The 13931-nt window shown below is 33.8% G+C and overlaps 1 protein-coding gene across 1 annotated transcript; it reads left to right on the top strand.

Annotated features, from left to right (window-relative positions):
- The first annotated feature begins 862 nt into the window (after positions 1–862).
- On the top strand, positions 863–10040 carry LOC134706425 (acidic mammalian chitinase-like). The gene is made up of 9 exons (XM_063565345.1): positions 863–929; positions 2608–2706; positions 3197–3512; positions 3688–3820; positions 4031–4155; positions 4437–4566; positions 5250–5411; positions 7599–7721; positions 8030–10040. Exons 2-9 carry the CDS (start codon positions 2637–2639, stop codon positions 8162–8164), a joined length of 1194 nt encoding a protein of 397 aa, XP_063421415.1. The 5' UTR covers positions 863–929; positions 2608–2636; the 3' UTR covers positions 8165–10040.
- The last annotated feature ends 3891 nt before the right edge of the window (positions 10041–13931 follow it).

Below are 13931 nucleotides of genomic sequence, written 5' to 3' on the forward strand. Positions count from 1 at the left end.
AAGCCATTTGACATCCCTTTATGAAAAATCTAAATTTGTTGCATTAAGTTTAAACATTAATTTAAAATAATTTATATCATTAAAAAGAAGACACATTAAGGATTATGGTGATCTCAACAGTGAAGAAAAGAACTGAGAAGAAAACCGAATATCGTCTGTTAAAGATTATTTTCCATACAACTTCTATATAACGATTGTATCCATGTAGGGTATCTGAATTCACGCATGCGCAATGTCGACCGGACTGATTCTTGACAATGTCTTTTGTGTACCCTACTTAGGTATCAACTGAACATACTTTCCCAAACTGAGTGATGAATGATCATGAATCAGGTGTAGAAAAATATGAAATAATTTTACATACAGATGAAAATGAATTTTTGAGATTTTTTTTTAATTTTGCATTCACTGCACCATAAAAGACCTAAAAGTACTAGTGGCCTTAGGATTTTAAAGATAGCAAAAAAAGTAAACGGTCATGATACATATTCCAATTCATTTCGAAATGGTAAAATGAAAGTACTTCATTTAACTGTGAATGTATAATTTTTTGCAGTGTTAGAAAGTGGTGAAAATTCTAAAAAGGCTATCATTATCCCTTATGGGCCAGGAAATACTACCGTGCCACCTTTACTGCAGTAACCTATACAAATATGATATTTGAAATGAGAATTGCAGGTTTGTTTTGCCGTTCGATTTACCTTTTTCATAAACTAATTGTGTTCAAAATTAGAAATAAAGAGTTAAGCCCAAAATCATATTAGTGGATAATAGATCATAATATACAATTATTGCTTGAGACATATTCGTCTGCATCCGATATTATAATGTTACGTACGGAAATGTTAATCCGTATCCTACTTTGTTTATTGTAAAAATAAGAAAACGAAAATAGACCTGTCTATTTTGGTAGTTTCACTTTGTTCTCTGTAAGTAAAGGTGTCTTTTTATTTCTATTATAATATCTACATCAAACAATACATGTATTGGATCAGTTCTGCAACGATCTGTATCTTAATATTTATAATACAGACGAATACACATTTAAATGTCATTTTATTTTTGAGTTTCCTGATCACGAGATCATTTGTAATGTGTTTACACAATGGATGTGTTTTTCTGTCATTATTATTTTAAGTACATACAAACCTGTAAAACTTGAAATTTTTTCAAGTCTAGTCGGACCTTAATATAATAAAGTTGTGTAGTTAGTCAATGACCATAATGAGATGTTTACAAGGTAGACGACATGCTCATGTCTTCTTATGTTAGAGACTTATAGGTTCTTACTTTGGTCATATCTCAGATACTGTCTTATACATGTATTCTATCATGTCTATCACAAAGTGATAAAACCTAATTAAGTTTCTATACTTTCACCACTCTTAAGATTTAAATCTAATTAAAGTGATATATGTTTAATGTAGGTATAAAGTTCTACAATAAGGAAATGTGAACAAAAATAGTAAAAAACATTATTTGTCAGCTAAAGATATCAAATATTATGAATGTCTTGAAGACATGAACAACATGTAGTCTTGTTAGCAGACATGACATTTTGTAAGGGTCATACACTAAAAACTAGCTTGAACCCACTGATGCTTTGTTTTTGAATGTCAGCTGTATCTATTGACAATTTCTTACCTTTTCAACAAGCAGTTAAACTGCCTTCCATTTGTGATGTTTATGAAAGAATAAATCATGTAGATGTGTACAAAATATGTGTCCTATCCAAAAGTAGGACAATTGTGTAACAGATTTCACCCAAACTTATGCAATAACAAGTAAATTGTAGTCTTAATAGGCTGTTGACTGCTCTGTGGTCGGGTTGTTGTCCCTTTGACACATTCACCATTTTCTTTCTCAATTTTATTAAATATATTTCAAAATCATTTGTTTATTTGTATTTATAAAATGCATTTCAAAGAACAAGTTTCAATTTTTAATCGGATATTTTACAAAATCCCTAGCAATATTTTCAGTGGTTTTACAAAATCCCTGATTTACAAATTCACTGTAACATACATATATCATATCTAAACTAATACAGGAAATCTGGATTCATTACTAAATTATAGTCAAATCTGAAATATGAGAATGATGGAGTTATTTCTCTTTGTCCAAACCCTGCTGGATATCCTTAACAAAAAGTCGACATTTCTATTTTATGATTAAGATAAAAGTTTTAAACAATCAAGTTTAGTTTTTAGTTTGACTTTTTTTTTATATATTATAATGAATAATAACATTGTAATGTAAGCGCCATTCAAAAGACACCTTGATCAGGGGTGGATCTCTAAGATTTTTGAAGGGGCCAGGTATAGATTCTGGTAATCGAATGTATACTGGTGAAAAGGTTTTGGACAATTTTATACTGAAAAGGAGGGGAGGGGATATGGTTTATTAGTTAATGAAATGATCTGTTCATGTATATAAAGATCATGTGTATATTTTAACTAACACTTCTTAGAAGTTCTAACAGTAACATTAAAATAACTGTTACTTATTTCTTCATTTTTGGCAACTTTGTTAGAATCTGACTTTATATCATGTATATATGATACACTGGATATTTTTTGTTAATTTTCGTACTTTTGCTTTTAAAAGGAGGAGCGCCAAAAGATTTATAAAGAAGCATGGATCTGCTGTATTGTTTACTTCTAGTTGTATGTTCTCTTGGTGTTAAAGCAAATGTGAATACATATGGTAAGTTAGTTATTGTGAATTAGAATTAATGACAACATTAAATTGAGGGTATACAGGGTAGATTACATCCTCTTTGTCCTGTCACCTAACTGAGCCTCAGACCTCAGTGTACCTCTCCCTACAGACAAAATTATAAAATTCTTGATTTCAGTAAAAGTGGGCCAGGGAGCAAAAATTGCTGACCCTTTTAGAGTTCTTAATACCTAGTGGGGTCCCTGTTACCCAATTTTTGCTTTTATGTTCTAATTTTTTTGATTGTTGTGTGTTTTTGGTTTTACCTTTGTGGGCTATGGTGTTGTCTGACTCTCCCCTTCATATAGAAGTTTCTTACCATCCCCTATTTTCTCCTGTTTGTGCATACACAGACATTATTTCAAAATTATTCCTAAATAATTTCAGATTTTATGATGCCAATAGTAAAAAATGAGCATTAATAATATAGCAAAAACAACATCTACCTTGCCTAAATTGTATCTATGTTTGTTTACAGTGAGGACATTTGAGCAACCTGAAGAGAGAATCTCCACATTTAAGACAGTGTGTTATTATCCTATGAGTAACACAATCAATACCACAACAAAACATCCTATCCCAGAAGGCTTTAATTCAAGCCTGTGTTCACATGTTATATTTATTCCAACCGTTATAGATAGAAATAACCAAATACAGCCAGCAACTCCTTCACATGCAGCCCTTTTCCAGAGAGCCATTCCTGTTATTAGACAACAGAATCCAAAGTTGATAATTATGGTATCAAATGGTGGCCACTTTGATCCAGTTATGGAAAGTAGGGAAAACATTTCACAGTAAGTAAAACTGATTTGTTCATTATTATTTTTTTAGGTAATCTCTTTTTTGTCAAAGATCAAAAGCATCCAATGAAACTACAGATTAAATGATTGATATAAAAGACAATTATTTCTTAAAATCATTATAGCTGGCTTGCCAGGTCTTCAATAATGTTTGTATATCTATTTTTAGATTTGTCCAAAGTGCTGTTGTATTACTGAGGAAATATAATTTTGATGGCCTAGATTTAGATTGGGAGTTTCCTGGTTGGCCTATGACAGACAAACCACATGGACAAATCCATAATTTCAGCATAGTACTTACAGTAAATATTATATTATATATTTTTGATAAACTAAATCATCAGAAATCACAGATTTAAATATGTCTTATAATACGATACATGTATGTATAATATATGCTGTGTAAATGCTTATAAATATCAACCATTATGAAACCAATGGTATCAAAAAGTACGGTTCTAAATATCTAATGAAATATTTGTTCATTGATACAAACCATATTTATTTTGTAGGAATTGAGAAAATCTTTTGAAATGGAAGCCATGCAGACAAATAGAACAAGGCTTCTCCTCTCAGCAGCTGTGGCTGCAACAAAAGAAATGGCAGAAAAAATATATGAAATGGATTATTTAAAAAAGTAAGATTTCTTGTATATTAAAAAATGTTAATTTCTACTAGCAAAAAGATAGAAAAGTTCAACCAATTTGTCTTTGTCTAGAAAATACATAAGTTTTATAGATGCATGCAAACCACAGATTTCATAGTTGTAAAATAAGAATGATTTGTACATGTACAGTCACTATACAGTTAACTACAACAAAACTTCAAAAACTTAGAAATACAATTTCTAACTCTTTAAACTACCAAGAATGAACAAAAATAGAAACGTATTTATCTAACTGTAGTTCTCCCCTACAGGGCCTTAGACTTTGTCAACATGATGGGATATGATTACAACGGATGGGGACTCTTGAGTCCATTGACAGCTTACAACTCACCACTGTTTCCTGAAGCCTATGATAAATATGCCTTCAATACTAATAATCTGGTAAGTGCAATTATCTAGTGGCATTTTAAGGATGTCATGTCATGTCTGTCTGTCAGTCTGTCTGTTCTACAAATTTGCCTTTAAAAATACAAATAATCTGGTAAGTGCACTCCTTTAGTTTCATTATAAAGATATCCTGTATGTCTATATGGTCTACAAAAATGCCTGCTAAAATAGACGTTTTTTCTGGTATATTAAAGATCAGTGTGGATAGTAAACTTAGAATTGATAAGAAAAAGGAAATACAAGTTGTTTGCAGTATATTTATGTTCATGAAATACAGAAAAACACAAAACAAAAATATTGAATTGATAAAAAATAAAATGAATAACATATTTTTGGAAAAAAGTGGGAGGGCTAAAAACAACTGTTGTCCTGTCCCCCAAGTACCTATAATTTCTCTATAAAATGCAATTTATTTGCATACATATTTTAAGATGAAGTAGTTAATATTTAGTCTTTGTAAAAAAAAAAAATTATAGATACAAGATACAATTTTTCATACAAGGCTAAAGAATGTTTTATGAATGCTCAATTTTGTTTTATTTGATTTTTTACATGTGATCACATATTGTACTCTTTTAGATTTCTATTCCAGAAATATGCATTTAAATATGCAGCACTATTTGAGTGCTTCACTGGTTGTAAACATTAGTATAAATGATATATCTTGTTAATTATAGGCATGGTCAGCAACTCACTGGGGATCATGGGTTGGTAAAGACAAACTAATGGTTGGCATTCCATTCTATTGTCATGCATACAAACTGTTGACCTCATCAATGCATGGGTACCATGCTATAGCCACTGGTAGAGGGGAATGTGATATGGCAGGTTATCTCTGTGTAAGTATTTATATATCTATCCATTCTCATATCTCACCCTCAATGCACGGGTACCATGCTATAGCCACTGGTAGAGGGGAATGTGATATGGCAGGTTATCTCTGTGTAAGTATTTATATATCTATCCATTCTCATATCTCACCCTCAATGCACGGGTACCATGCTATAGCCACTGGTAGAGGGGAATGTGATATGGCAGGTTATCTCTGTGTAAGTATTTATATATCTATCCATTCTCATATCTCACCCTCAATGCACGGGTACCATGCTATAGCCACTGGTAGAGGGGAATGTGATATGGCAGGTTATCTCTGTGTAAGTATTTATATATCTATCCATTCTCATATCTCACCCTCAATGCACGGGTACCATGCTATAGCCACTGGTAGAGGGGAATGTGATATGGCAGGTTATCTCTGTGTAAGTATTTATATATCTATCCTTTCTCTTATCTCATCGTCAATGCATGGGTACCATGCTATAGCCACTGGTAGAGGGGAATGTGATATGGCAGGTTATCTCTGTGTAAGTATTTATATATCTATCCATTCTCATATCTCACCCTCAATGCACGGGTACCATGCTATAGCCACTGGTAGAGGGGAATGTGATATGGCAGGTTATCTCTGTGTAAGTATTTATATATCTATCCATTCTCATATCTCACCCTCAATGCACGGGTACCATGCTATAGCCACTGGTAGAGGGGAATGTGATATGGCAGGTTATCTCTGTGTAAGTATTTATATATCTATCCATTCTCATATCTCACCCTCAATGCACGGGTACCATGCTATAGCCACTGGTAGAGGGGAATGTGATATGGCAGGTTATCTCTGTGTAAGTATTTATATATCTATCCTTTCTCTTATCTCACCGTCAATGCATGGGTACCATGCTATAGCCACTGGTAGAGGGGAATGTGATATGGCAGATTATCTCTGTGTAAGTATTTATATATCTATCCTTTCTCTTATCTCACCGTCAATGCACGGGTACCATGCTATAGCCACTGGTAGAGGGGAATGTGATATGGCAGGTTATCTCTGTGTAAGTATTTATATATCTATCCTTTCTCTTATCTCACCGTCAATGCATGGGTACCATGCTATAGCCACTGGTAGAGGGGAATGTGATATGGCAGGTTATCTCTGTGTAAGTATTTATATATCCGTCCATTCTTCTATCTCACCATCAATGCACGGGTACCATGCTATAGCCACTGGTAGAGGGGAATGTGATATGGCAGGTTATCTCTGTGTAAGTATTTATATATCCGTCCATTCTCCTATCTCACCATCAATGCACGGGTACCATGCTATAGCCACTGGTAGAGGGGAATGTGATATGGCAGGTTATCTCTGTGTAAGTATTTATATATCTATCTATTCTCCTATCTCACCATCAATGCACGGGTACCATGCTATAGCCACTGGTAGAGGGGAATGTGATATGGCAGATTATCTCTGTGTAAGTATTTATATATCCGTCCATTCTCCTATCTCACCATCAATGCACGGGTACCATGCTATAGCCACTGGTAGAGGGGAATGTGATATGGCAGATTATCTCTGTGTAAGTATTTATATATCTATCTATACTCCTATCTCACCGTCAATGCATGGGTACCATATTATAGCCACTGGTAGAGGGGAATGTGATATGGCAGGTTATCTCTGTGTAAGTATTTATTTATCCCTACCTTCTCCTATCCCACCCTGCATAGTCACTCCATAATTGCTGTATCAAGGCTTTGAGACAGAGCAGACTGGAAAGTTTTTGCTCAATGGCTGTACCCCATGCCAAAAAAAGTTAAAATTGTGGTTCTCTGCCGATGTCAATGGTTAGAAAAAGCAACATTCATTACATATCACTCTAATTTCCATTAAGCTTATAATGTAAAATGTTTAGGATACACATATTAAATTTATTACTTTGACAGAGTTTAAGTAAAAATTGTTGTGAAATAGCAATAAAATTAGGATATTTTTTTTCTGCCTTAGTCCGCCTCCTGTCCCCCTTGCTAAAGGGCAGGTATAAACAAACAACTTTTACTAGATGAAAATACAAATAGTAGTTAAAATACTAAAAATATAGTGCTTATTCAATTCAAACATGGATGTGTTCAAGAAGAATGAAAAGTTAGTTTGCAGACATTTTTTCAATAGAAATATACTTGATTTTTAGGCATGTGACGCCCTGAAGAAGAAGAATGCCACTCGTGTATTTGACAATGCTGCTAAAGTTCCATACCTTTACTATGGTGATCAGTGGGTCAGTTATGATGATGTTCAAAGTACTACAATAAAGGTGAAGCAATATTATACATTGTTAACAAAATTATGATACGACTTCTTTGGAAATCTTTGAATATCTTTGAAAATAAAATTTGACAAATTTTTTCGATATTATTTTCTGAAAGGATCATCATAATGATTGATATTCATTAATAATATTGCAAACACTTTAAAATTCTAGGATTAATTTAAAAAAAGTCAAAACATTTCATTGATATTTATAACATATAACTCTTCTAAAGTTAATTTATGGGCTTAGTATTAAAAACATACTGCATTGCATACATATTTGTAACATTGATTATATGTATATGTATTTAGGCAAAATGGATTAAAGAAAATGGTTTTGGAGGTCTAATGACATGGAACATGAAATCTGATGATTATCAAGGAGTATGTGATGGGAAAACAAAATACCCACTGATGAATGCTGTTTTGAGGACCATAAATAACTAGACAAAGCTCAACAAAATACCCACTGATGAATGCTGTTCTGAGGACCATAAATAACTAGACAAAGCTCAATAAAATACCCACTGATGAATGCTGTTCTGAGGACCATAAATAACTAGACAAACCTAAACAAAATACCCACTGATGAATGCTGTTCTGAGGACCATAAATAACTAGACAAACCTAAACAAAATACCCACTGATGAATGCTGTTCTGAGGACCATAAATAACTAGACAAACCTAAACAAAATACCCACTGATGAATGCTGTTCTGAGGACCATAATTAACTAGACAAACCTAAACAAAATACCCACTGATGAATGCTGTTTTGAGGACCATAAATAACTAGACAAAGCTGAACAAAATACCCACTGATGAATGCTGTTCTGAGAACCATAAATAACTAGACAAACCTAAACAAAATACCCACTGATGAATGCTGTTCTGAGGACCATAAATAACTAGACAAAGCTCAACAAAATACCCACTGATGAATGCTGTTTTGAGGACCATAAATAACTAGACAAAGCTCAACAAAATACCCACTGATGAATGCTGTTCTGAGGACCATAAATAACTAGACAAAGCTAAACAAAATACCCACTGATGAATGCTGTTCTGAGGACCATAAATAACTAGACAAAGCTAAACAAAATACCCACTGATGAATGCTGTTCTGAGGACCATAAATAACTAGACAAACCTAAACAAAATACCCACTGATGAATGCTGTTCTGAGGACCATAAATAACTAGACAAAGCTAAACAAAATACCCACTGATGAATGCTGTTTTGAAGACCATAAATAACTAGACAAACCTAAACAAAATACCCACTGATGAATGCTGTTCTGAGGACCATAAATAACTAGACAAACCTAAACAAAATACCCACTGATGAATGCTGTTCTGAGGACCATAAATAACTAGACAAAGCTAAACAAAATACCCACTGATGAATGCTGTACTGAGGACCATAAATAACTAGACAAAGCTAAACAAAATACCCACTGATGAATGCTGTTTTGAGGACCATAAATAACTAGAAATAGCAAAATCAGAACATATGACATGTATATTATATGTTTATATGGTGTTTTTTTTTTATTTGCTTGTTTGTTTGGCAGTTCCAATAGGGTCAATCACTTCCAGGATAGTAGTGCTTGTCTCCTCATAGATTGGAGGTATATATTGATGATTGTATTGACATTTTGTATAGACACTTATTGATTATTGTAGATCAAATATGAACCTCTAAATGTCTCTTGGTTTTTATATTTATATTGTTTTTCTGTCTCATTGGTACAAATCTCACAGTTCCTTTTAATCATTGCATTTCTGAGGGACAGTAACTTACATTCCAAGAATTGTTATTTCCCAGACTTGCCATCACATACTATGTGCTGTTTCAATAGTCAGTCCTTAATTTTGTTGTTCTTGCAGTGATTGTTGAATTGCACTTCACCAATAAGTAACCTGATTATTTAACTATCAATGTTTTATGTAAAAAATGCAAGAGGATGACTAAATTATTTTCCCTGACTTTAACCAGAATTTCAAAATTGAGATTTCTCATTGTAGAATTGATTAAATTCAACTTAAGTCTGTATGTCGTATTTCAAATTATGTTTATCATGAAATTGAATATTCCATTTTTTTTTTCAATATCTGAAATGATTTTTGGTAAGTAAACAATGGAAATATGTGTAACCCTAAAAGTCAGATTGATATCTGAAATCTAGTCTAGGCATTTAAATTCGATGATGTGTGATTGATTCATACTTTTGTATTATACAAAGGTATTTTTGTACAAATGTATTATGATGAATATTTCTTTGTTCTTCATACTGTGAATAAAAGATGTTACATGCTATCTTTCTTGTAATTTTTTTTTCAGTTTCTATCATATACCACAAGCTGTTTTAAACAATCATCACCTCTGTTGCTATTATCTTTTAATTATATTCTGATTAAGGTATATATTAAAGAAGAGTGTAGATGGATTGTTTGAGATGGAGATTACATGACTCATAATTTATTGTTCAGTTGCTTTCATAAAGTTTTTAGATCCCTTCAAAGAGGAAAGTATAAACAAGAAGATGTGGTATGATTGCCAATGAGACACCTCTCCAAAAGAGACCAAAATGAACAAGAAACTATAGGTCAACGTTTGGCCTTCAACAATGAGCAAGCAAAGCCCATACCGCATGTCAGCTATTAAAGGCCCCGAAATGACATCAAATGTTTGAAAACATCTATGTCAAATGTCTTCCCCCGGTCTGAAGGAAAAAACACGTCCTCGTCTAAAACAAAATCACTTCAATATCCTCAATCATCTGACTTTGTAATTAACTGTAGCATGTCCTTCGAAGCATCATCGCCGTACTTGGAGAAATTTCCTGAAGCCGCAGCTGACTTGAGATAAATCCAATTTGTTTTCTGGGCACTCTTTGCCACAACATCTTTGTACTTAGTAGTTTCTGTCGATGTTTTTATTCTAGTGGATCGTCTCACTACATTGTCGCTTGTTTCATCTTTTTCATCTTCTGTTTCTGATTCCTCTACTGGAGCATCTTTGACAAAACTACTTTTTTCGTCGTTTTCTTCATTTTGATCTTGGATCTGTAATTCATCATCAGAATGGTGAGCGTCCTCTACTGAATCAAAATCCGATTCACTGGTACGGGAATGTCAATTTCATCCAGTACAGAATCAAGTTCATTGTCTGATTGTACGATGACATCTGTCTCCTTTTCGCTTTCTGGTACATTCCACATTACCACAAATGATTCATCCTCACTGTCCGTGATAGTTTCTTGTTGTGGATGTGTACGCCTGAGTCTTGGCTTTGGAACAGGTTTTCTTGGTTCTGGTACTGGCCTTACCTCCTCTTCCAAAACATCTATGCTTCCAATAGGTAATACGTTATTCCTATGAAGTGTTCTTTTTCTTCCACATCCATTTTCCTTTCTGACTACAAAAACTGGTATTTCAATGTTTGATATTCTAAAACTACATAATTATCTTCTTCCCATTTATCTTCGAGTTTATTGGTTCCCTCGAATGCTGATGTCTTGACTAGTACTCTATCACGTTATGGACTATAACACCTTTCACTCTCTCGTCATATCCTTTCTTCTGTTTTTTTGTGCAATCCTTCTGCAGATGTTGACGCTAGTTGGTATGCTTTCTTCAGCTTTTCTTTTATATCGTGTATATACTTTGTTGCACTTTTCACTTCTTTATCATCTGTAAGTCCAAACCTAACTTTAGTTATCGTCCAAACATCAATTCAAACGGTGGATATCCTGTGATGTCGTGCTTTGTGTAGTTGTATGCATGTGTTATAGGAGCAAGGTATGATTTACAATCCCTCTTTTGATCTTTATGGAGTGTTCCATGAATGTTGATAAGCGTTCTGTTAAATCTTTCACACTGGCCATTACCTTGTGGATGGTACGGTGTTGTCCTTAATTTTCTAATTCCAGTGATTTCACAGAGCTCCTTTATCAGACGGCTTTCAAAATTAGCACCTTGGTCAGAATGTATTCGATGAGGCAGGCCGTAGTGTACAACAAAGTTTCGAAAAATGCCTCTGCGGTGGTTCTTGTAGTTGTATTCTTAGTAGGGATCGACTGTATATCTCGTGAAATGATCTGTTATCATAAGAACATAGTGATATCCTCCCATAGAAATTTCTAATTTCAAGAAATCCATGCAAACAGTTTTCATAGGCTGACTAGTCTGTTGTTGTGCGTTTGAGTGACAAATGTGGTGCTCTTTCATTTGTTAGTGTCTTTCTCCATATGCATCTTGGGCATTTTTGTATCCATTGTTCTATGTCTTTTGTCATGCCTCACCAAAAGAATCTTTCTTTTATAAGTGATGTAGTTCTGTCTCGTCCTTGATGAGCCATGTTGTTATGTTATGTCTTTAGCACGGCTTGTATTTTTGAAGTTGGTATTACTAGCTGATCTTTTTCTTCGTTTTTAATCATGATTCTTCAAAGTTGGTGTATAATAGGTTGTTGTATGGAGATGGTTCTATTGTAATAACTGGCCAAACGGGTGTCTTTTACTTTGCTGCCACCACCTGTGTTTCAGGTACACAGGAAACCTCAATAGACTAGAATAACTAGTCTAAAACAGAGAATGGTTTAAACACGGATGTGTACTAGACCAACAGGGTTAAAATTGAGAATGGAAATGGGGAATGTGTCAAAGAGACAACAACCCGACCAAAATAAAAAAACACAACAGCAGAAGGTCACCAACAGGTCTTCAATGTAGCGAGAAATTCCCGCACCTGGAGGCGTCCTTCAGCTGGCCCCTAAACAAATATATACTAGTTCAGTGATAATGAACGCCATACTAATTTCCAAATTGTACACAAGAAACTAAAATTTAAATAATACAAGACTAACAAAGGCCAGAGGCTCCTGACTTGGGACAGGCGCAAAAATGCGGCGGGGTTAAACATGTTTGTGAGATCTCAACCCTCCCCCTATACCTCTAACCAGTGTAGAAAAGTAAAAGCATAACAATACGCACATTAAAAGTCAGTTCAAGAGAAGTCCGAGTCTGATGTCAGAAGATGTAACCAAAGAAAATAAACAAAATGACAATAATACATAAATAACAACAGACTACTAGCAGTTAACTGACATGCCAGCTCCAGACTTCAATTAAACTGACTGAAAGATTATGATTTCATCATATGAACATCAGGCACAATCCTTCCCGTAAGGGGTTTAGTATCATACCATCATAACATATATGAGAAGAACATAACCCGTGTCATGCCAACAACTGTTTTTAGAATAAATGTGTTTAGTTCCGACGCAAAGACCTCATCAGTGACTCAATATTAACGCCAAAATATGCAATCTTTAATGACTTGACAACAGTATCGTAATTATATCCCTTCTTAATAAGTCTATTCAAAGGTTTTGTAAGTTTATGAGGTGAATACTGACACCTTTGTGCTTTATAAAGAATATTTCCATAAAAAATTGGATGTGAAATACCTGAACGTATAAAAAGTCTGCATGTTAAAACACTTCTGACACATTAACTTTACTTTATATTTAACAAGAAACTCAAATAGCGAGAACAAAAGGGGTAACGAATATTCAAATACGTAATAGTCTGTGTATCTAAACGCACTTTCTATCGTGTAGTTTATAGAACAGCATTACACTGTAAAATAGAGGCAGCACCTCTATAACCTGGAATCGCATATAAACTAACACTCAAGAAGTGGAAACTTCCAGGACAGTACCATCAGACTATTCCACAAATGAATATTATCTATCTGACAATCGAATAGTCTCTTGTCTCAGTCTAACAAGAAGATCTATTCTCTCATGAGACAGTCTAAGGACAACAACCAGAGACCAGTTGGACAACAATGGCGTATTATATGTGTTTTCAGCAAGGAAAAGTAAGATAAATGTGAGCATAAAGATGTTTTATCAGTAAATTCATGAATTGTTCAGTAAACAATATTACACAGTTTTTATCTTAATTATTTGCTACAGCCTTCAATCAACTATCAAATATGCTATAACATTAACATATATATATTATATCTATGCCATCTTCTAATAAATTATACATTAAAAATAACCTTAACTTGTTATATTTAATACTATGACTTCAGCCTCCTGGAGTAAGCACAGGAAGACAACTTCAATCGCTGAGATTGAGATTATTTACAAAGCAGTTTAACTATTCTAGCTTCTTACAATTCCTAACCTAACAAATATTC

The sequence above is a fragment of the Mytilus trossulus genome, chromosome 2 (genome assembly GCF_036588685.1).
Source record: "Mytilus trossulus isolate FHL-02 chromosome 2, PNRI_Mtr1.1.1.hap1, whole genome shotgun sequence".
In the NCBI taxonomy this organism is placed as follows: Eukaryota; Metazoa; Mollusca; class Bivalvia; order Mytilida; family Mytilidae; genus Mytilus; species Mytilus trossulus.